Consider the following 20,959-nt stretch of genomic DNA (forward strand, 5'->3'; position numbering starts at 1 on the left):
AGCCCTCCACATTCATACTTTGTCAAGAACCCTTTTGCTGCAATGACAGCCTTCATTCTTTTAGGGTAAGTATAGTCCCACTTTTGCACATTTGTACAGGAGGGATTCTTCTCCATTCTTCTTAGCAGAATTCATGGTGACCCCCGAGGAAGGTGGTGGTAGGGCGCCTCTGGACAGCAGTTTTCAAATAGTGCCATAGATTCTCAATTGGGTTAAGATCAGGACTTTGACTCAGCCATTCCAAAACATTCTCCTTTCAGTTTTTGAGCCATTCCAGTGACACTTTGGCCTCAAGCTTAGGGTCATTGTCACATGAATCTTCTCCTAAGCTGTATGTTCATAGTAGACTGAAACAAGTTCTCCTGCAATGCTTTGTGGTATTTGTGTCTGTCCATTGTCCCTTCAACTCGACAAGATTCCCAGTACATGAAAAGGCATCCACATAGCATGATGCTGCCAGCACCACCATATTTCACTGTACAACAACAACATTTATTTCTAGAGAGCATTTTCATACTAATGATGTAGCTCAAAGTGCTTTACATGATGAAGAAAGAGAAAAAATGCAAATTAAATAATAAAATAAAATAGAATAAAAGTAAGGTCTGATGGCCAGGGAGGACAGAAAAAACAAAAAATCTGCAGGGGGTCCGAGGCCACAAGACTTCCCGCCCAGCCCCCTCTAGGCATTCTACCTAACATAAATGACCTCAATCAGTCCTCATTGTATTCAAGGTTCACATGGAAGAACTTGATGATGATGGTCATGTGGACTTCGGGCCACTGTAGGCGTAGTGTTTCATGAGACTTGGGCAGTGTTAGGTTTATGCCACACATTCCTCTTTAAAGTTCTGTTTTGGTCTCATCGGACCATAAAACCTTCTCCCACATCTTAGCTGGGTCTTTCATTGCTTTGTAGCAAATGCCACACACATGCCTTTATGTGGACCTTCTTAAGGAATGGCTTCTTTCTTGCACCCCTCCCATAGTGGCCTGTTTTATGGAGAACTCTTGAAATTGTGGACCCCTGCACCTTCACTCCAGTTTCAGCCACAGAGCATTTCAGACTTCTGAGAGTGACAGTTGGACTTTCAGCAGCCTCTCTCACCAGTCGACGTCTCGTTCTGAAGTTTAGTTTTGAGGGACGGCCTGTTCTAGTGAGAGTCGGGGTGCTGTGATGAACCCTCCACTTTCTGATGACGGATCCAGCAGTGCTTAGCGGGACATTCAGACACTTCAATATTTTTTTTTGTATCCTTTTCCTGCCTTGTGCATTTCAGTGACTTTGTGTCTCACATCAGCAGAATGCTCCTTGGTCTTCATTTGTCCAGGGATTGTCCAAGAAGACAAAGACTGTGGCCCTTCCAAAGGGGGCTTTTTATATTTCCAGAGAGATAGGAAGGACTCACAAATCGTACTTCATTGTGTTTGTTTCACCTTTTGTGTCGTTTGTGATTCATTTTTGTAAACCTGGAACTTCCAAAGCACAGAAGTTTAAACACTTAATGCACACACTAACTTTGGAGTCTTTCTTCTTTGGGTAAATATCTTCAGAAAATGCTTTATTTGGACTTTGGAAATGTATTGTTAAGCATAGTAGTTCACATTAAATTACTGAATGGATAAATGCGGGGACAAATCTTTTGTCATGCAGAAACTGATGACAACTTTCAAGGGGATTCAATACTTTTGCACACCGCTGTATATGAGCATATGAACACATCCACAGTATGCAGTTGCCTGTTGACCAGTTGCTTACTTTCTCGGAGAAACTCAAACACGAGCCCCAGGTGTACAAGATTAGGCCAAGCATATTGGAGGAAAGCTCTTCGTCTTCTGATCGCTGTTTATTGTTCTGGCTTTCATCAGTCCACTCAGAGCAGACATTGACTTAAGTAGGGCGAGCCACCATATAACAGACATCTGACTCTGACAGTAGTTTAACACTACAGGCCATGCTTGTTCTTAACTAAAAATAGAGAGTCTGCTGTTTATGAGAGTGTTTTGGGTTTTCTGAATTTAAAGAATAGACGTACTGTTCAAGGAGGCCCCGGAACAGACCTTCCAGCGTTACTGTACCCTGCAGCCATACACTAGGAATGTGTTTCTGTGTGTTTCCTTTTTTGATTCCTTAGACTCCTGCACACGGCTCTGCCAATGCTGTGTCTTTTGCTTGCTAAAAAAAAAAAACGCCCAGTAGTGCCAAGCTGCCCAGTCTTCCACTCACTCTCTCTTTTACCCTTTTTTCTCCAAGGTGATGACACCATGACAGGAGATGCAGGAGAATATTTAAGGGCGGAGGACCTCCGGGAATTGGGCGACGACTCTCTGCCTGGCCAGTATTTGGATGGAATGAATTATTTAAGATTCACTTTAGATGGAGGCCGCTCAGACAGGTATTTATTTCTTATTTTTTATTGAAATCCAGAAAAAAATAATTATTATATTAACCGATTTGTCACACACCTATAAACAGTAAGCTGAATTGTTCAAAGAAGATTTGTCCATCATTATAAAACCACAAAAAAAAAGACCGTTTGCTCTAGGGCCAGTAGAACTGGAATATTTGCCCATGATGGTGTGCCAAAGCAGTTCTACTGCAGAGCACAATGTATGTAACACCTCAATAAAGATCCTTTCAATATTCTCCATTTTCACAGGTGCTAGGAACCAAATACTAGCTGACCACAACAGACCCAAAGCAGGAAACTACCCTAGTTATAACTCCATATTAATTACAGAAATATGTCTTTGCTTTTACGAATCTTTTAAAGGCTTGGAGTCATTTAAAAATAAAAGCAGCCTGCAGAGCAGGACTTTTCTGCAACTCCCCTGAGGTGGGATAACTCCACTGAGTGACTCCGAAGTACCTGGCTCTCTCGACCCTGTGCTGCTATTGTTTGAAAAGGCAGAGAAAACTGCGACGCATGTTCTTTGCAGTATAATACATAAAGTACAAGCTCTGGTGTTGTGTGACTTTCTGAGCAGCATAGGACTGCAGCGAGTGATCCACTTACAACGTGTGCGAGTGTGGACGCTGAAGTCGGAAATGACAAGAGACAAACACCAATCCTCTTTAATAAAACCCCTGTGTGCGTCCAGTGTCCGTGTGTGTGTGTCTTCTGGTGAAGTGCGCATGCGCGGGGCACGGTGCGATGTGCGAAGCGCGAAGCACATGCTTCAAAGGCCGCCTGACGCGTCGCACAAGACAGAGAGGGCGGGTCCTATAAAATAGCACGCAGACGATCCAATCGGATTTCGGTAAATGAGGTAAGACCTAAAACATAAAACACGAAAAATCCAATCGGGTACAGAGACGCGGAGACCAGCTTCCCCATTGTTGTGCAAGTGTTCACTCTGAGGATGTCAGATTTGCGATTAAGAAGCTTGGCCTGGTAAAGTGAAAGTCGTTGAAGGGGTTTTCCTAAATACAGTATACAAATTTTCATGATATTACAATACAATGACTTTTAAAAGTGATTTATTTTCGTGCACATTAATAATAATAATAATTAATTACATTTAAATCAGTTGCTGGGGAGAATCTGCTGATTGCCCACTGTTGCGACAGAAAATTAAATGCATATTACGGACAGCAAAGCCAGTATTACTGTCAGAGAAAATTACTGGCATTTTACAGAAAAAATTTAGTGAGGTAAAAGGTCCCTTGCCATTTAATATAGACTGTTCCTACTAATGTTTATGGACTACTGTTCTAGCGCCCGTTATTGTAACGGGTTTAATGTCTAGTTTAAAATAAAAAGCAATTTCTTTTATTCTTGGTGAGAGGAGGCAGGCTGCAGACCCTCACAGCTCAGTTTGTTACAGGCAGCCTGTCAGCTCCATTGTACTACAAACCGTCAGCCCGTACAAAAAAGGAAGTTAGCTCAGTTTTATACCAGTTTGTTTACTAAACAAAAAGAGGAAGTATGTCAGTTTAATTTGAGGTCACGCAGAGTTTACAAGTAGCTTCAGATGACACATTAAATCAGAATGGGCATGCTGACTAGCATGTAATTCTGCACTAAGTCCCAGGTTCCCCATCCAAATTAGGCTATGCAATTCAGCTATGGCTAGTTTTACAGAGACGGCACTTTGTGAAACATATACTTCTTCTGTATTCTTCTGCACCATCAGGGTTACAACACTTCAACGGCTATGTGGCAGTTACAATTTAAGAATCTTTTCTCAGCTTATTAAAGGATTAAATGTTATACTGTCGGTTAATGCACAGCACATTCTTATTATAGCTTACATTTCCGCTAATGTTTTTTCTTTCTCATGAGTCTAACAGTGCACAATCAGACGTGTGCTTGTCAGATATTTATAGCAGTTTTATTTATGGTGTTTGACCCACAACCCCTGAAAACATGACCTGTATGAATATGTGTGTTCTTCTAATGCTTAAAAAAAAACACAAAACACCAGTCCAGTGGACCTTCACTAGGAGTTAAAATAACCAATGGTGCTGCTTTTTGACTTATGGCATGGGAGCCAATCAAATGTATTTACTCAAAACTGGTTGGCCACAATCACCTGCCACTACAGATAATACTACAGAAGTGTGAATTGCAAATTATAAATTGGAAACACGTCACATTCGCCTTTTCTGAGAGCTGAAATGCTTAAAGGACAAAAGCATAAAGTCAATCCCTGGTTTTGTAATTTGGACAGAACATGTTACACAAGCAATTTAAGTTCAAGTTTTTCCTCTCATTAGTCGTCAGCTGGTTACTTTTGTTAACATAATGGCACAGATGCCCAGGGTGAGGTTATGCACAAAAATAGTTAAAAATGAAGAAATGTTTTTTCTTTATTTTTAGCATGCATGTCAGGCTTTATAACTTAATAAGTTACACTTGTGCCCGGCAGACAGAGAGATGTGTAGGCAGTCAGCGGCATCAGTGTGCAAGACCTCAAGACTGGAAAATAATGGGAGCTTATAGTCCCAAATTTGATCACTGACATATTTTTACACACAGATATCTGTTTAAATACACTCCCTATGATGTCGATGTTCAATACTAAAATGCTTAAGGTAACTTCAGCAGACACCTCAGACCGAACCCTTCATTAGAACCTACGAAAGACCTTTGTCGTACTGATTTTTCAAATCCCTTTTTAACAGAAATTAATGTTGATGAACCATTTTTTAAAAAGAGATATTAATAAAGAAAAGTCTTTATTTGTATGAGAGTAAATGTCTCCTGTTCCATTGCCTACTAACTTTGAAAACGTACAGCATTTCACCAGGGTGTAAAAATAATGCTTCATTTTTTCTCCTTATAACTTTTTTCATATTTGAAGTTTTCTATTTTTTTTTTTTAAGAATCTGTGCTGCTTTATTTTCCTTGGTGATCTAAGCATGTGCAGTTTTTGCTTAACGCTTCGGGCTCCATTACTTATTATCATTGTCATCTGTGTTTGTATGGGATCACTTAATCGTTACCAGTCCTCTCAGCTTCACATCGACTTCTTCAACAATTGAGGGAATGGTCCTATTCAAGGTCCAAAGATGCGATCAAATCTTAAAATAATTTTGCCCAGTGAAAGAGTTTCCTCCTCAAAGTTCAAAGTTGTGGTTGTAAACCGTTTCGGATGTATGGGGGAGTTTTATGGTTGTGTGCGGTGAGACGTGCCAGCTGGAACAATACGTGTGCAATCTCAAGAACTTTCATGGATTGAAGATTGACACATCTTGTGAGTTTTAGGGCTTCCCTTTTCACATTAGGACTTGAACCTCACAAATGACACTGTAAAACCACAAGAGCAGACACAATATTTTTAAAATTTATACATATATAAAAATACTACACAAAAAGAATTTCCAGTAGAAAATGAATGTGTACTTTTGATTGTGAAAAAATTGCTTTGACTTGGAAACAAATAGCAAACGTAATCCTTTAACTACTGTATATATTTTCATGACAGTATTTACATATTTTTGTGTATTATCTATACTGTTTCTGTGTTTTAGTTTAAATTTATTATTTGTAAATGTTGAAGGTGTTTTCAGTTTTTCTAATGAGAATTGAATTATACAAGACTAATTTTGGTTTAATTGTAAATATAAAGACATAGGATTGCCTAGCTAGCTAATTGAGTAGATAGAAGTACTTGTGTGTAAACACAGTCAGGCCCCTGCTTTCTCCTGCCTCATTTTCTGTTTTCTTTTAATGCTCCCAAAGTCACGTGCCAAGGTAAGTCAACTTTACCAGATCAGTGCCCAATCAGTGGCCGTCCTCCATTGCATCTGTGCAATTGTCAAGTGCGCAGCGTTAGCTTCAATGTGGCCTTGTTATGATTTACCCCACAGTAGATTGGCTTGGGTGCCCGGGTTATTCTCTTGTGCTTTTCCTCATTTTGGAAGTCTGAGACTTTTAAATTTACTTTTAGCCCTGTTAATGTTTGAGAATGGAGCAGCTCCACACACTGATTTCTTACACACCCCTACAACATGTTTCTAGAGGATTTAACGTGTCCTCATTTGGAGACTGGTAGATCATCCTGCCTTCCTGCACTTGTTTAAATGTCTTCAGATACGTCATTCTGTCATGGAGTGGTGATCATCTGGTGCACCTGAAGAAATACAAAACTTTTTTTTTTCCCCCCCCAGTGTCTCTTTCCCCTAGTGAGGTACTGGGTGAACATTTTCTTACCTTGGTTAGGATGGCAGTTCAGTGATTAGTTCATTAGCTCCTTATACTAGGGACGTGTCTGTAGGTCATTTATAATATTATAATAACTAAAAATAAAAGAAATTATTAATGACAGTGTAAGCCCTTACTCCACCATGCTACTGAAACGTTACAATCGTGAATAAAAACAGCAGGCCTTGTTTTCTTCTTTTGTGTGAATTGTTTTGTGTTTGTCTGTCAGCCATCTGGTAAATTTTATTACTTCCCATTTTAGTTTCATTTTGAGTTTGAATTTTTCTTTGGCTGATGAATTAAGCTTCTTAATCAGAATAATAGATATTTAGCATACAGCACATTTTCCATTCACCTTTGTAAATATACTGCCTGGTGATCTTTGAATCTATTTAGATTATTGGACAACAACAACGGGGCGGCACGGTGGCACAGTGGGTAGCGCTGCTGCCTCGCAGTTGGGAGACCTGGGGACCTGGGTTCGCTTCCCGGGTCCTCCCTGCGTGGAGTTTGCATGTTCTCTCCATGTCTGCGTGGTTTTCATCCGGGCGCTCCGGTTTCCTCCCACAGTCCAAAGACATGTAAGTTAGGTGGATTGGCGATTCTAAATTTGCCCTAGTGTGTGCTTGGTGTGTGGATGTGTTTCTGTGTGTTCTGCGGTGGGTTGGTGCCCTTTGTTGGCTGGGATTGGCTCCAGCAGACCCCCCGTGACCCTGTGTTCAGATTCAGCGGGTTGGAAAATGGATGGATGAATGGACAACAACAACAATATTTATTTCTATAGCACATTTTCATACAAATCATGTAGCTCCAAATGCTTTGCAGGATGAAGAAAGAGAAAAATGACAAAATATAAAAAGTAAAATTAGACAATACTAATTAACATAGAATAAAAGTAAGGTCCGATGGCCAGGTAATAAAAACTCCAGACGACTGGAGAGAAAAAAAAAAAATCTACAGGGGTTCCAGGCCACGAGACCACCCAGCCCCCTCTAGGCATTCTACCTAACATCAATGACCTCACAATCAATCCTCATGATTTTTCAGGCTTCACATGGAAGAACTTGATGATGACGGTCATGTGGACTTCTGGCCTTTAATCCATCAGTGTAGGGACATCACGGTGCTTTGATCAGGTGGTGGTGGCGCAGATCGCCACCACAGAAAACCGGAAAAACATCAGCAGAGAATGTAGGGGTTAGTACGGATTTCGAAACCACCATGAATGATAATTAAATGCATATACAGAATATCAGGATTAAACTATAATGAAGCTATGAGAAAGACATGTTAAAATGAGTTTTTAGCAGTTTTGCTCCACTGTATTAGGCTGGCAAATTTCTAGCAGTACAGTAATCCCTCGCTACTTCGCGGTTCACTTTTTGCGGATTCACGACTTCGCAGATTTTATATGTAAGCATATCTAAATATATAACGCAAATTTTTTGCTGCTTCGCAGGTTTCTGCGGACAATGGGTCTTTTTACTTGCTTCCTCAGTTGGTTTGCCCAGTTGATTTCATATAAGAGATGCTATTGGCGGATGGCTGAGAAGCTACCCAATCAGAGCACGCAGTTAAGTTCCTGTGTGCTGCTGATTGGCTCAGCGACGGAGTGTTGCATTAACCAGGAAGTCTCATCTCACTCATTCAGCATTAACGTGCTCTTGCTACTGCATTCAGGGGATCATCACCTTCATCGTCATCATTTTTACTGTGCAGCATATTCATCACCATCATCATGTCATATATAGCTACGTGTACTTCGCTATACAGTAAGTGTAAACTTATCTACCGATTTCATATTGCTTAGCAGTTGTCCCTGTTAATAGAGTAAAGGGTGGGTTGTAAACAATACAGGGAGGGTTTAAAAACGTCCAGATACACGTTAAATAATTAAATAAATATGGTGTCCCTACTTCGCGGAAATTCAGTTATTGCGGTCGGCCTTGGAACCTATCTCCCGCGATAAGTGAGGGATTACTGTAAATTCGTATTGCAGATTTGAGGTGCATAACAGCAGAAGGCCGCTTCACCACTTCTTTTAAGTTTAGCTCTCGGAATAATACGCAGACACTCATTTGAAGATCTAAGGTTACGATTTGGAGTGTAAAGTGAAAGACATTCAGAGATACAGGATGGATCAGATTATTGCAGGCTTTGTAAACTATAAACAGTATTTTAAAGTAATAATAATAATTCTTTTAATAATTCTTTACATTTATATAGCGCTTTTCTTACTACTCAAAGCACTGTCCACACAGGGAGGACCCGGGAAGTGAATCCGGGTCTCCTAACTGTGAGGCAGCAGCACTACCACTGTGTCACCGTGCCGCTGTCAATTCTAAGTGACACAGGTAACCAGTGTAGTGACGCTAGGACCGGTGTGATGTGTTTGGATTTTCTTTTCCTAGTTAAGATTCTAGCAGCTCCATTCTGCACTCGTCGTAATCGATTGATGTCTTTTTTTGGGTGGTCCTGAGAGGAGTGCGTTACAGTAATCTAGTCGACTGAAAACAAATGCATGATCTAATTTCTCAGCATCTTGCAATGTTATAAGAGGTCTAACTTTTTTGCTATATTTAAGTGAAAAAATGTTGTCCTAGTAATCTGATTAATATGTGATTTAAAATTCAGGTCAGAGTCAATAGTTACCCCTAAATCAAATATACAGTACAACCTTATATCAGCAGAATAGAATTTCATCACAGCACCTTCAAAGACCGACATTTCAGTTCAAGTGTTGAATTTGTCCATGTTAATGGAGTTGTTGTCATTAACTTCACCATTCTAGCTGAAGCCATGTTGAAACCAGGAACACTTTTATGCAACTAATGTTACAGAACAAAATTTTGAATGAGATTTATTTTTAGATGAGACTCTTACTTTCCATTACACTAAATTGCAACTAAGATTAGTCAACAGTCAGAATCACAACATATTTGCAGCTTTATGAAGTCTCAAACATTACAGCAAAATCAGCGTGCGGCCTCCTAAAAGGACAAAAAAGGCAGGACAACAACCTAACCAGCTTGCCTGTGGATGCTCATCGCAAATCCAACTTCTAGCTGCAGGCTTCTGGCCTAGGAGGCTTCAAATATGGGGAGCTAATAAAATAATATTTATTTCTGTAGCACATTTTCATAAAAAGAATGTAGCTCAAAGTGATTTACAAGATGTCAAAGAGAATGTTGCAATAAAAAAGTAAGATTAGGTAAGAATAATAACAAAAAAATAAGTAAAATTAAATAAATCTGTACAATATTATAATACATATATAATTAGTAGAAGAAGTAGCATCATTATATACGATATCATATTGCAAGTCTGTAAAATGAGTCTGGTGATAAAGTCAGATGGCCTGTAGGACAGGAACCCCCCCAAAAAAAAATTAATAAGAGATGTGCCAAAATCTTAAGTATCAAAAGTCCCACAAGAGGAGGATGACTGTAAACCCTGTAAAACAAAGATTTTTTTTTTTTTTTTTATAAATTTTGCATTTATTCACAAAAAATACAAGGAAAAGTTCAAAAGAGCAAAAATATGCCAAATGAGTTGTCTAAAAGAAAGTCCTTCTGTAAAATAGGCCCAAAAGACAATCCATAACCATAATTGTTAATCCAGAAACACGAAAGCCAGAAAAAGCACAAAAATCCAAATAAAAAATGCAATATTCACAAAACTCCAACAATGCACTGCTCTCCTGATCTGAGCTGACTCTACTCTGGCTTTGAATAGACAAAGAGAGGACTCTGAAGTGGGAATGTCAGTGTGGCCCCGCCTCCTAGGGCTCCACCCACAATATACAAGGAATGGAGGCACATCTCAAAGGAGAGAACCTAGCAATAGACATAATAGAAAATATATTAATATATTACACATGACAACAATTAAAATACACAAATTTATTGATAAATAACATATGCTAATTAAACTCAGCTTCAGCAGTAAAGCAAAGCCATAACTTCTAGTACTTCTTCTTTCGGCTGCTCCTATTAGGGGTCACCACAGCAGATCCTCTTATTCCATCTCTTCCTGTCCTCTTCATCTTGTTCTGTCACACCCATCACCTGCATGTCCTCTCTCAGCACATCCATAAACCTTCTCTTAGGCCTTCCTCTTCCCTGGCAGCTCTATCCTTAGCATCCTCCTCCCAATATACTCATCATCTCTCCTCTGCACATGTCCAAACCAACACAATCTCACCTCTCTGACTTTGTCTCCCAACCGTCCAACCTGAGCCGACCCCCTTACATACTCTTTATCAACTATAATAAAATGTTGGTTCAACCAGTAAAGTTGCAGTCGTTTTGTTTTTACAATTAAACCTTTCCTGTCCTTTTCTGATTTTGTTGAGCTTTTCCTTCCATGTCCAAACCAGTGTCAGTGTTGCTACAGTATTTTTAAGGCAGGTGTTGACAACAGTCGACACATAAAAAAAATTAAAGGCTTTACCAGCAGGAAAAGTCACCTTGAATCTGTTACATACTTTTATCCAATAGATGGCAGCAAAGACCATGAGATTAAGAAGAATCGCCATTCATTTTTATTACAGTACAGCATGGCGTCAAATGCTGGCAGCCACTCTGTGAGAAGAATCCTCTGCCAGAGATGTGTTATGTATTGTCAGTGACTCGGATTCTGCACTGTCAGATGAGGATTTTGAGCTATCGTAGGAAAGTGACATTGAGAGTGCTTGTTAAAAGCTGTTTTTTTCACAGTCTGGGTAATAAAAAGGAGTTTAACGAAACAAAATATGAAGTCTCCAAAGACTTAATATACAGAATGAAATTGGAAGGCCTAATCACTTCAGATTTCTTATGAGGAAGATGGAAAGCCTTTTCAGTAAGTGTTCAAGCCATTCACATTTACTTTATGTGGGTTTGCTTACAGTGCCTACTCTTGAATCATGGCGGCAGTTTCATTCAGATTATACCCTCTAATGCTAATGCCTAGTGCCTCTGCACTTAACAGGGAAGACAAAGGAAACACCAGAAGACCACGCAGTGTTTCACTTGGACTTCCCTTCTTGTAAAAAGCTCACCTCATTTGAGCCCAAATGGTTGTTAAATTCAGTGGCACACATACTTGTACAGATGGTCACACTCACACATGCACAGTCCACACTTCACTTCAGTTTATCTGCATGTCTTTGGGGTGTGCAAGGAAGGCAGAGTTTGCAGGTGGAAAACCTCCATTAATAAGAAGAGAAAACACAAGTTCACCAGGCAGCGAATGATCTGAGTTTTGATAACCACGTCACTGCTTTTATTTGTATCGGTAAACTCAAGAGCCAAAAGTACAAAAGGTAACTTGTGATCTAACATTAAAACTACAAACGAACACCCAGTCTGCTCCCTTATAGTTTTAAAGTTGACAATGCAGGGATGTGAGGAGTTTAGACCACAGTACCCATAATCCAACTCGCTCCTTTGGCAATGCAGGAGGATGAGCAGCGAGACAGAAACATGACATCTGTCAAGAACAGAAAAGCAGGCCAGGCTGAAGTTTAAGTGATAAAAGGGTGAAATGAGGGCAACTGTCTTATTAGTAATTCAAACAAAGCTGTCGCCTTCTTCCAGATGGATATGGATTTGACTGCATCTTTATTAATTTTAGATGCAGATAATTCCCGATGAATAAGTTTATAGAAAGATGTTATACACTGATGACAACTGACAAGTTGAGCAATGTTTGCATCTTCGCTGTATAAGGAGTTTGACTGCTACGGTGCGCAGTAAAAGAAATTTCATTTGGAGGCGGGAAAGAAAGAGCTGACTGTTTGAGGCATCTAAACAAATATAAAATACTCCAGTTTCCAAATCCGTTAACTAAGTCTCCAGACAGAACTGCAAATTACACAATGTGTGTATTTCATACATTTTTCATGCTTGGAAACCACATAACTATTTGTAACTACAGGCTTCTTCAGGCTACAAAAAAGACGTAGACACGCTAGAAAAAGTCCAGAGAAGAGCGACTAGGCTGCTTCAGGGCGACAGAGGGTGAGTTATGAGGAAAGATTAAAAGAGCCGAGCCTTTAGAAGATGAAGAGGAGAGCTGACTGAAGTGTTTAAAAATTATGTAGGGAAGTAGTCCAGTGGATCAAGACGGTGACTTTAAAATGAGATCATCAAGAACACGGGTGGGACAGCCGGAAACTTGTGGAGGGTGAACCGTAGTCACATGGAAAAATGAAGAGACCAAGTTGTGTGGTAGACAGTAAGACTTTGGGGACCTGAAAAGCTCAACTTGATGTTATCTTGGAGGAATTAAGTGGATAGGACTGGAGAGCTTTATGTGGCTGCATGGCCTGTTCTCATCTAAATCTTTCTAATATTTTAATATTCTACCATGATTATGATAGTTCTGGTTCTTTGGGGTTGCTCGTTGACCTTTAACACTTTTTTGCCCAGAACATTCTGCCAAGACTTTTCTACTTTGGGGTACAGTTGTTGCTTGTGCTTTATCAATTGAGTGCCATGTCACTTCTGTGCATGCCCAGTCTTATGCAGCTTCCAGGGGAGTTGTATCGAAATATATTTGAGTATCATTGAAATAGAAATGTAACGGAAGATGTAGAAATCCTGGATTTTACAGTCTTGTGAAAAAGTAAGTACTAGGAAATGTTTTTCTCTTTTTTAACAAATGGCACATATCAAGATTTGATTATTATTTAAACGGAATCTGTAGATAAAGGTGATATAATGCAACAAACATCATGCCACATCTACATTTGGTAGTCCAATATATAAATCTAATAAACATTAAATACAAATTTCACACGTGTAAAGTCCACCTCTACATTTATCACTACCTCATATACCTCTAATTAGAGTCAGGTGTGAATGATTAGAACATCATTAGAAGAGGTCATGTCAGAATCAGTCCTCATATTTATACCTTCAACATTTAGTTTGGTTTGCTCTTTGCTGCTGAAGTGTTAGTTATCACCATTCCAGCATCGAAACAGCTGTCAGATGCCTTCAGAAAGAAGGTTTATAGATGCCTCCGAGTCTGGGAGTTGATTTCTAAAGATCTCAAAACCAATTGGAAATCAACCATAACACTTGTCTGGAAGAACATCTACAAGTGAAGAAGATTTTGAACAACTGATGACTTGGCCAGACCAGGCCACCCCAGCAAGATGCTGAAAGAATTACCAAAGAGGCAGAGAATTTCATTATGGGATCTCTAGGTACAGTAGCTCTTGCCACGATCAGTGTCCAAGTAAATGAGTCTTCCATTTGATAGGGGCTACACAAATTTAGATGTGCGGGGAGGTGTGTCACGGGGCGACATAAAGAACATCAGGTCAAGACTAAAGTTTGTCCATGAACACTTAGCCTAATAGTAGAACTTCTGGAATAGACTCTTGGAATTTCTGGGCAGACCAGGCAAAAATAATTATCTGGCCACAGTACCAGAAGAAAAGCTAAGACGGCATTTGACCATCAGAACCTGACACCAGCTGTAAAGCATGATGGTGAAAATGTGGTGTGGGCCTGCTTTGCTGCATCTGGGCATGAGCAGCTCAACATCATAGAATCGATCCTCTAGAAACACGTCATTGATCCAGAGGATGCATGATGATTATATGAGACCATCTGTCAGAAGACTGAAGCCCACCCAACAGTGGATCTTGGCCTTAAACATACCAGTGAATCCACCAAGGAATGACTGAAAAGATAAAAAAAAAAAACAAAGCAATGGAGGGTTCTAGAAGTCAAAGTCCTGGTCTGCAATAGCAATACCAGCTGTTAGTGCAAAGGGTGGACTTACTTTTACCACATTTTTTTTTTTATTTTATTATATCAACTTTATCTAAAGGGTCTTTTAAATGAAAATCGGATCTAGATGTGTTCACAAGTTCTAAAAACCAAAAACATTTCATAGGGTGTACTTACTTTTCATTTGACTCTACATAAATGAGACAAAGCTTTTTCAGTTGGCCAACATCTAATGTCTGAGTAAGCAGACCTACTGTAAGTGTTAACTGGATTAAATCTCAATTTCTTGGAGAGTAGTGTATGTTAGAAATATTCTGTAAAGCCGAGTTTTCTTTTACAAATTTGTGCTTTTAACTCAGTGGAGATCTGCGTTATAAGGTGAGGTGAGCTTACTCGATTTCTTTTCTTTACGTTTGCCACCCTCTGGATGCTGCAGTGTGTGCTAATGCCATGCTTTTTCTCCCAACTCCCTAATGCCTGTTTGCCGTGTTTCCACCGGAACCTACCAACCCAACAGCCTTCGGTCCTTCAGTTCTGACAGGTCCCACATGAGCCATGGATCCTACCTAAGAAACAACGTCCTGATTGAAGATATGATCTCCAACCAACAGGTACGTTCAAGCTCCTTTTTCTTTTATTTATTGCTTTATATCTAAATATATTTTGTGATACTTCCACTCCCTCTACAAATGTTGCACTATGGATTTGACAATGAACTGAAATCACATGATCAATCCTAGAAAGAAATGCCGTCTCCTGGAAGGAAACCAACTTTTTTACCGTCGCAACACACTTCACATTCCTTTTGAGTTCCTGTGTTGTAATTCATGGATTTTGGCAGAGTTTAGATTAATACATTGAGTTGATTTTGTTGCACTTCCTTTTATTCACCTCCAGAAATAATTTTATTATGTTTGCACTAGGTAATTGGCTCCTTTCACAGAATTCGGAACTGATGCATGGTGGGTAAACTCACTTCCTGTTAGTTAGCCAGCAACAGATCACATTTATTCTACTTCTGTCCTTTAACTTCCTAAAATCAATTTTTGCAATGAAAAAAGTATTTTTGAAAAGCTCTACAGGACAAAAGCATCAAAACTGGACAAAGGCTGCACGGTTTTCAGAGACTCTTTTATAATTACATCAGTATGGTGGCAGGTTCAGCTACCCTGGTTTTGATATTTAACGTTAGCTGGCTCCATTTCAACAGATGTCAGTTTAATGTAATATAATGAATAATGTAAATTACCTGCAGTCTTGTTTAATAATTGTACATGATCTCTATTTACGTAACTACAGTATTTCTTTGTATTGTTTGAAAAGATTTTTCATATTTGCTTATTAATTACTGGCTTAGTTAGCCGTCAGTGACAGGTAGATTACTGCTCCAAAAGTGTAGAAGAATAAACAGCATTTGATTTAAGTTCTTAAGTAAATAAATACTTATTCCACTTCGTAATGTATATTAATATTTACAGAAATGTTACAATTAAATGGAGATAATAAATATACTGTTATTTATACAAAAGTCGAGCGAAGTGAATGCTGTACATTTCGGATGTCATGCAGTTGCTTCTTTCTAAACATTTTTTGTTGTATTTTGTGGAGCGTATCTAAGCAAAGGCCTGTTTGACGTCACCCCTGAGCAAGCAACGTAAATCTGCACAGCAGAGAAGCAATTTACTCTTAAATCAGTGCCTGACCTGGTGATTTATTTATGGGCATAACAAAGCAGACAGAAATAGGAAATTCCAGACTTTTAAAAGAAAACATAAAATGACTGAGAATTGGAGGTGTTCTTGGGATGAAAATGATTTGACCTGTTCCATCATCTGTCAACATTTCAACCCCTACTGTGCGGCTGCAAAGACTTATAACTTTCATTGTAGGTTTGAGGGGCGGGGGGCAGAGTCTGTCCTGGCAACATCAGGTATGTAAATGGGTCCTTCTGACACTAAGCACTTCCCTGTATTTAAGATTTACTAAGGCTTTGCCCATAAGCCTTTTATATCATCGTCGTCATCTTCTGTTTCTTCTTCTTTTTCTGTAGCTATTCCCATCTTTATATGGAGTTGCTCTTTTTTGATTAGACTTCACCAATAGATGTTTCAGCATGACCTTTATAGCCTGATGCCTTTCCTGATGCCAACCCTCTTATAATTTCTTCATTTCTTCATTTTTGTTAGGTGTGCGCTCTTGCCAGGGAAGCAGAAAAAGACTCTTACCGCTTGAGCTGGGGCACCGATCATTTGGACAATATAGCCGTTTCTTCTAGTCCAATTCATTCAGGGTAGGTAAACCGTATCTTGCCTGTAGTGTTTTCTGCTGCTAACAACTTTAGTGATGTCTTGAGATTTGCCGGCGGTATTACAGCAGGTTATATGTGACCATCAGCACTGGTATCTTACTTTAAACTCTGATAAACAAAGACCCGAGATACAGCCAAAGGCTCACGCTCTGCCGTGAGTAAGGTGAGACCTTTTAATGCAGTCGTCACCTATACGACTGACCTCATCACTCATTTCTTTGGTGGACCGAATGGTTCTTTAGCCCTTTGAGCTGATGAGCTGGATGTACAGAGTAGAGGGAGTAGCAGCTTTGAACACCACTGAATCTGTGCTTTGATTCACTGTGTCACCTGCCCAAGTCAAGTTGTTGCTGTTTAGATAGATAGATAGATGGATTCTTTATTAATCACAATGGGAAATTCACATTCTTCAGCAGCAGCATACTGATACAATAAATAATATTAAATTAAAGAATGATAATAATGCAGGTGAAAAACAGACAATAACTATGTATAATGTTAAATGTTAACGTTTACCCCCCCCGGATGGAATTAAAGAGTCGCATAGTTTGGGGGAGGAGCGATCTCCTCAGTCTGTCAGTGGAGCAGGACAGTGACAGCAGTCTGTCGCTGAAGCTGCTCCTCTGTCTGGAGATGATCCTATTAAGTGGATGCAGTGGATTCTCCATAATTGAGAGGAGCCTGCTGAGCGCCCTTCGCTCTGCCACAGATGTTAAACTGTCCAGCTCCATGCCAACAATAGAGCTTGCCTTCCTCACCAGTTTGTCCAGACGTGAGGCGTCTTTCCTCTTAATGCTGCCTCCCCAGCACACCACTGCGTAGAAGAGGGCGCTCGCCACAACCGTCTGATAGAACATCTGCAGCATCTTATTGCAGATGTTGAAGGACGCCAGCCTTCTAAGGTAGTATAACCGGCTCTGTCCTTTCTTGCACAGAGCATCAGTATTGGCAGTCCAGTCTAATTTATCATCCAGCTGCACTCCCAGATATTTATAGGTCTGCACCATCTGCACACAGTCACCTTTGATGATCACGGGGTCTATGAGGGGTCTGGGCCTCCTAAAATCCACCACCAGCTCTTTGGTTTTGCTGGTGTTCAGGTGTAGGTGTTTAGCAGTAAAAAAATTCTTAACAGATAGTTTCTGAGTGATTTCTGAGAGAAGCAAAGCACACAGATAATGATGACACAGTTGCACTGGTGTCAGCCGCAGGAGGAGGCTTGGGATCACTGTGGCTACGAAAATCCAATTCAGTAAGGGAATTGAAAGGTGTGCTAAATTAGCTGATGGGCCCACACTGTTCTCCACAGTTGAGGTACGTTTGTACCCATTGCCTGGACGAGCACATTCCCTTTCACTACTGATAATGCCAACTTATTAGTCCAGGTAGAGGTGAGTCTTAGCCATTTAATCTTGTTCTGTATTGCTATGATTTAACAAAGTCAGTTGATGTTTTGGCAGAGTTTTACTTTAACTATGATGGTCCAAATATATTATCTAAAAAATAAGATTTAAGAAAGTGACAGTGAGTAATGAGTTTACATTTGAACATGTTTTTCATATTTTCAGGACTGCAAATACTGTATTTTTTTTTTTAAAACACCACATCCATAACATTATCTCATACCTGTGGATCCTCCATCTCTTCTGTGTGAAGTGTGTAATGTGAGAACTCGGTCACGTGTTTATTAGCATAGACATCTCCTTTACATTTCTTCAGAGAGTATTTCTTCTTCATCACGGCACATCATTACAAACCTTTAAATTCAGCTGGTTTTGATTGGCCAAAGCCTCAGCCCCTTCAAGACACACTCTTGGGGCAACAGGTGGTCATTTTTCTCCTGTTATGGCAGCAGAGAGGGGTGGCGGGTTGCATTTTGGATGAACGTGCAAGTAACAATTTCACTGTACTCTGTGCACGTAAAACACTAATACTACTACTAATACTACATTTTTGCAAGCATCACTCTTTAAAAAGTTTGCATGTTGTTGGCTTTGCAGGTCTGGTTGAAGAACTGCATCTCTCTTTAGTAGCATTGAAAAAAGCATCATCTGATTTAACATGGTACAGAAAGATAATCCTGTGTAATCTCTGAGGAAACAAACACTCTGCTAAAAGAGATGCACAAAGTATTTGGAACTTTCTCACAGATAAAGTGTGCCACCCAACATGATGCACTTCCCATCATGCACAAGGGCATGTAAAGGCTGACCTGAAGATAAACCCTTAGTGACTGACCTTGGAAGAGGACTTTTATTTTTTTTTTGGGTGTGTTTTGACTGAAGCTTTAATGATTTTACAGTGAAGACATTTTGGTTTTCTGATGTCTGAAAGGAGTGGTGATGTCATACAGTAGGAGACCAAAGGAAGAACGGACCTCATCAGCATGGACAAATGTCAAAAGCAACAACCGCATTTAATTCTATAGCACATTTACATACAAAGGCTGTAGCTCAAAGTGCTGTACAACATGTCAAAGAATTAGTTACATGCACAGAAAAACGCATTACATTTTGATATTCATAATAATGAATAACTAGTATACGAGGTGGGATCAAAAAGTACGGTGAATGTTGGTGGAGAGCACCATCCAAGAGCAATGCAGAACAATTCAGTACCGGTTCTGACAGGTCCATCCTAGAGCCAAGTTTGTGACAACGTTGAACTCATTTGATACTGTCAGTCGTTTGTGAGCCGCCGTGGAGTTTGTCGTTAATAATGGATATCGAGCAACGCATTAACATGAAATTTTGTTTTTCAAATTGGAAAAAGCTCAGGAAACCCATCAGATGTCAAAGTCAAAGTGAACTTTATTGTCATCTCAATCATATACGTATGATATAATCATATAAGTATGCAGATAGACGAAATTGCGAAGCTCAGGGTCCACAGTGTAACAACATGACGTGCAAATAATAAATTAAAAATATAATTAAAAATTTAAGTAGAATTAAAAATTTAAATTTAAAATTAAAACACAAACAAGACAAGACATTGTGCAAAGACAAGACAAAGAAGTAGCAGCAATATTGATGTGTAAGATATGTAATATAATAAATAAATAATAACTTCTGTATTATCTATATTTATTATTTATCAGTGTATGGTAATAGTTGTTTAAGAAGTGTAAACAATGACAGGTCAGAATGTTTCACGGCAGAAGGATATCAAGAGTGTCAAATCCTTTAAGGTCAGTATGAGATTTTCAGTTCTTCTCTACATGCACACTCATCTTTGCAGGACAGTGGCTCGCATGTATAAAAGTTCTGTTTTTCGAGGTGGTTGAGGCCGTGTGGAAGGTCCCAGGGGTCCGCCTGGTGTTAAGGAGTCTAACAGCTTGGGGGTAAAAACTCTCCTGCAACCTGGCAGATCTGGCTTTGATGCTGCAGTATCTTCTCTTGGATGGCAGAAATATGAAAAGTCCATGTGAGGGGTGTAAGGGGTCCTGCACAATGCTGCAGGCCTGGTGGACACTGCGTTTGTAAAATATGTCCTGTAGTGAAGGGAGAAGCACCCCAATAATGTTCTCTGCTGTCTTCACTATCCTTTGCAGGCGCTTGCGGTCGGATATGTTGCAGTTGCCATACCAGACAGTGATACAGCTGGTCAGAACACTCTCAATGGAAGTTAAAATGGGTTTATGGCGAAACTGCACCGACAAATAAGACTGTTTATGAGTGGTTTGATTGATTTCGTAATGGATCTGACTCGGTTGAAGATGAGAAAAGATCAGGATGTCCTTCAACATCAATAACTGAAGAAAATGTTGAAACGGTTTCATTCTTCATCATGACAACTCTCCTTGTTGCACATCCCTTCTAGTACGACAATTTCTGTTGAATAAAAACATTATGCTTTGTCCGCATCCACCTTATTCGCCGGATCTGGCACCGTGCGACTTCTGGCTGTTCCCTAAATTGAAAATGACCATGAAAGGCAAACGATTTCAATCCGTTGAGGACATCCAGGCAGCCACAACAGTCCAACTAAAGACACTCTCGACAGAAAACTTCCGGAACTGCTTCGCAAAGTGGCAGGAGTGTTGGGAGAAGTGCATTCCAAGTGGAGGGGGACGAGTAATTGTAAATCTTTTACTGCAATAAACGTTTCTTTTTTTAAACACCATATTTTTTGATCACACCTCGTACAAAAGATAGATAATGCTCATTTACATAAGAAAGATATATAAATTAAGAGAAACAGACTCCTTTTTTTAAATTTATAAATGACAGTCCAATGATAAGGTCGGGGTAAACACAAAAAATTAAAAAAGA

The 20,959-nt window shown here is 39.6% G+C and overlaps 1 protein-coding gene across 21 annotated transcripts in view; it reads left to right on the top strand.

Moving 5' to 3' along the window:
* The window catches only part of ank2b (ankyrin 2b, neuronal), a 512,663-nt gene that overhangs the window by 393,558 nt on the left and 98,146 nt on the right, over window positions 1–20,959 (top strand). For 14 of the 21 annotated variants that reach the window (XM_051929737.1, XM_051929741.1, XM_051929735.1 and 11 more), the window contains 3 exons: window positions 2,255–2,396; window positions 14,895–14,988; window positions 16,564–16,667. In XM_051929737.1, the coding sequence (XP_051785697.1) occupies window positions 2,255–2,396; window positions 14,895–14,988; window positions 16,564–16,667 (340 nt within the window). Of the gene's footprint in view, window positions 1–2,254; window positions 2,397–6,188; window positions 6,201–14,894; window positions 14,989–16,563; window positions 16,668–20,959 lie in introns of all 21 variants that reach the window. The other 7 variants (XM_051929733.1, XM_051929739.1, XM_051929745.1 and 4 more) reach the window with 2 other exon arrangements.

Source organism: Erpetoichthys calabaricus, chromosome 7, assembly GCF_900747795.2.
Source record: "Erpetoichthys calabaricus chromosome 7, fErpCal1.3, whole genome shotgun sequence".
In the NCBI taxonomy this organism is placed as follows: domain Eukaryota; kingdom Metazoa; phylum Chordata; class Cladistia; order Polypteriformes; family Polypteridae; genus Erpetoichthys; species Erpetoichthys calabaricus.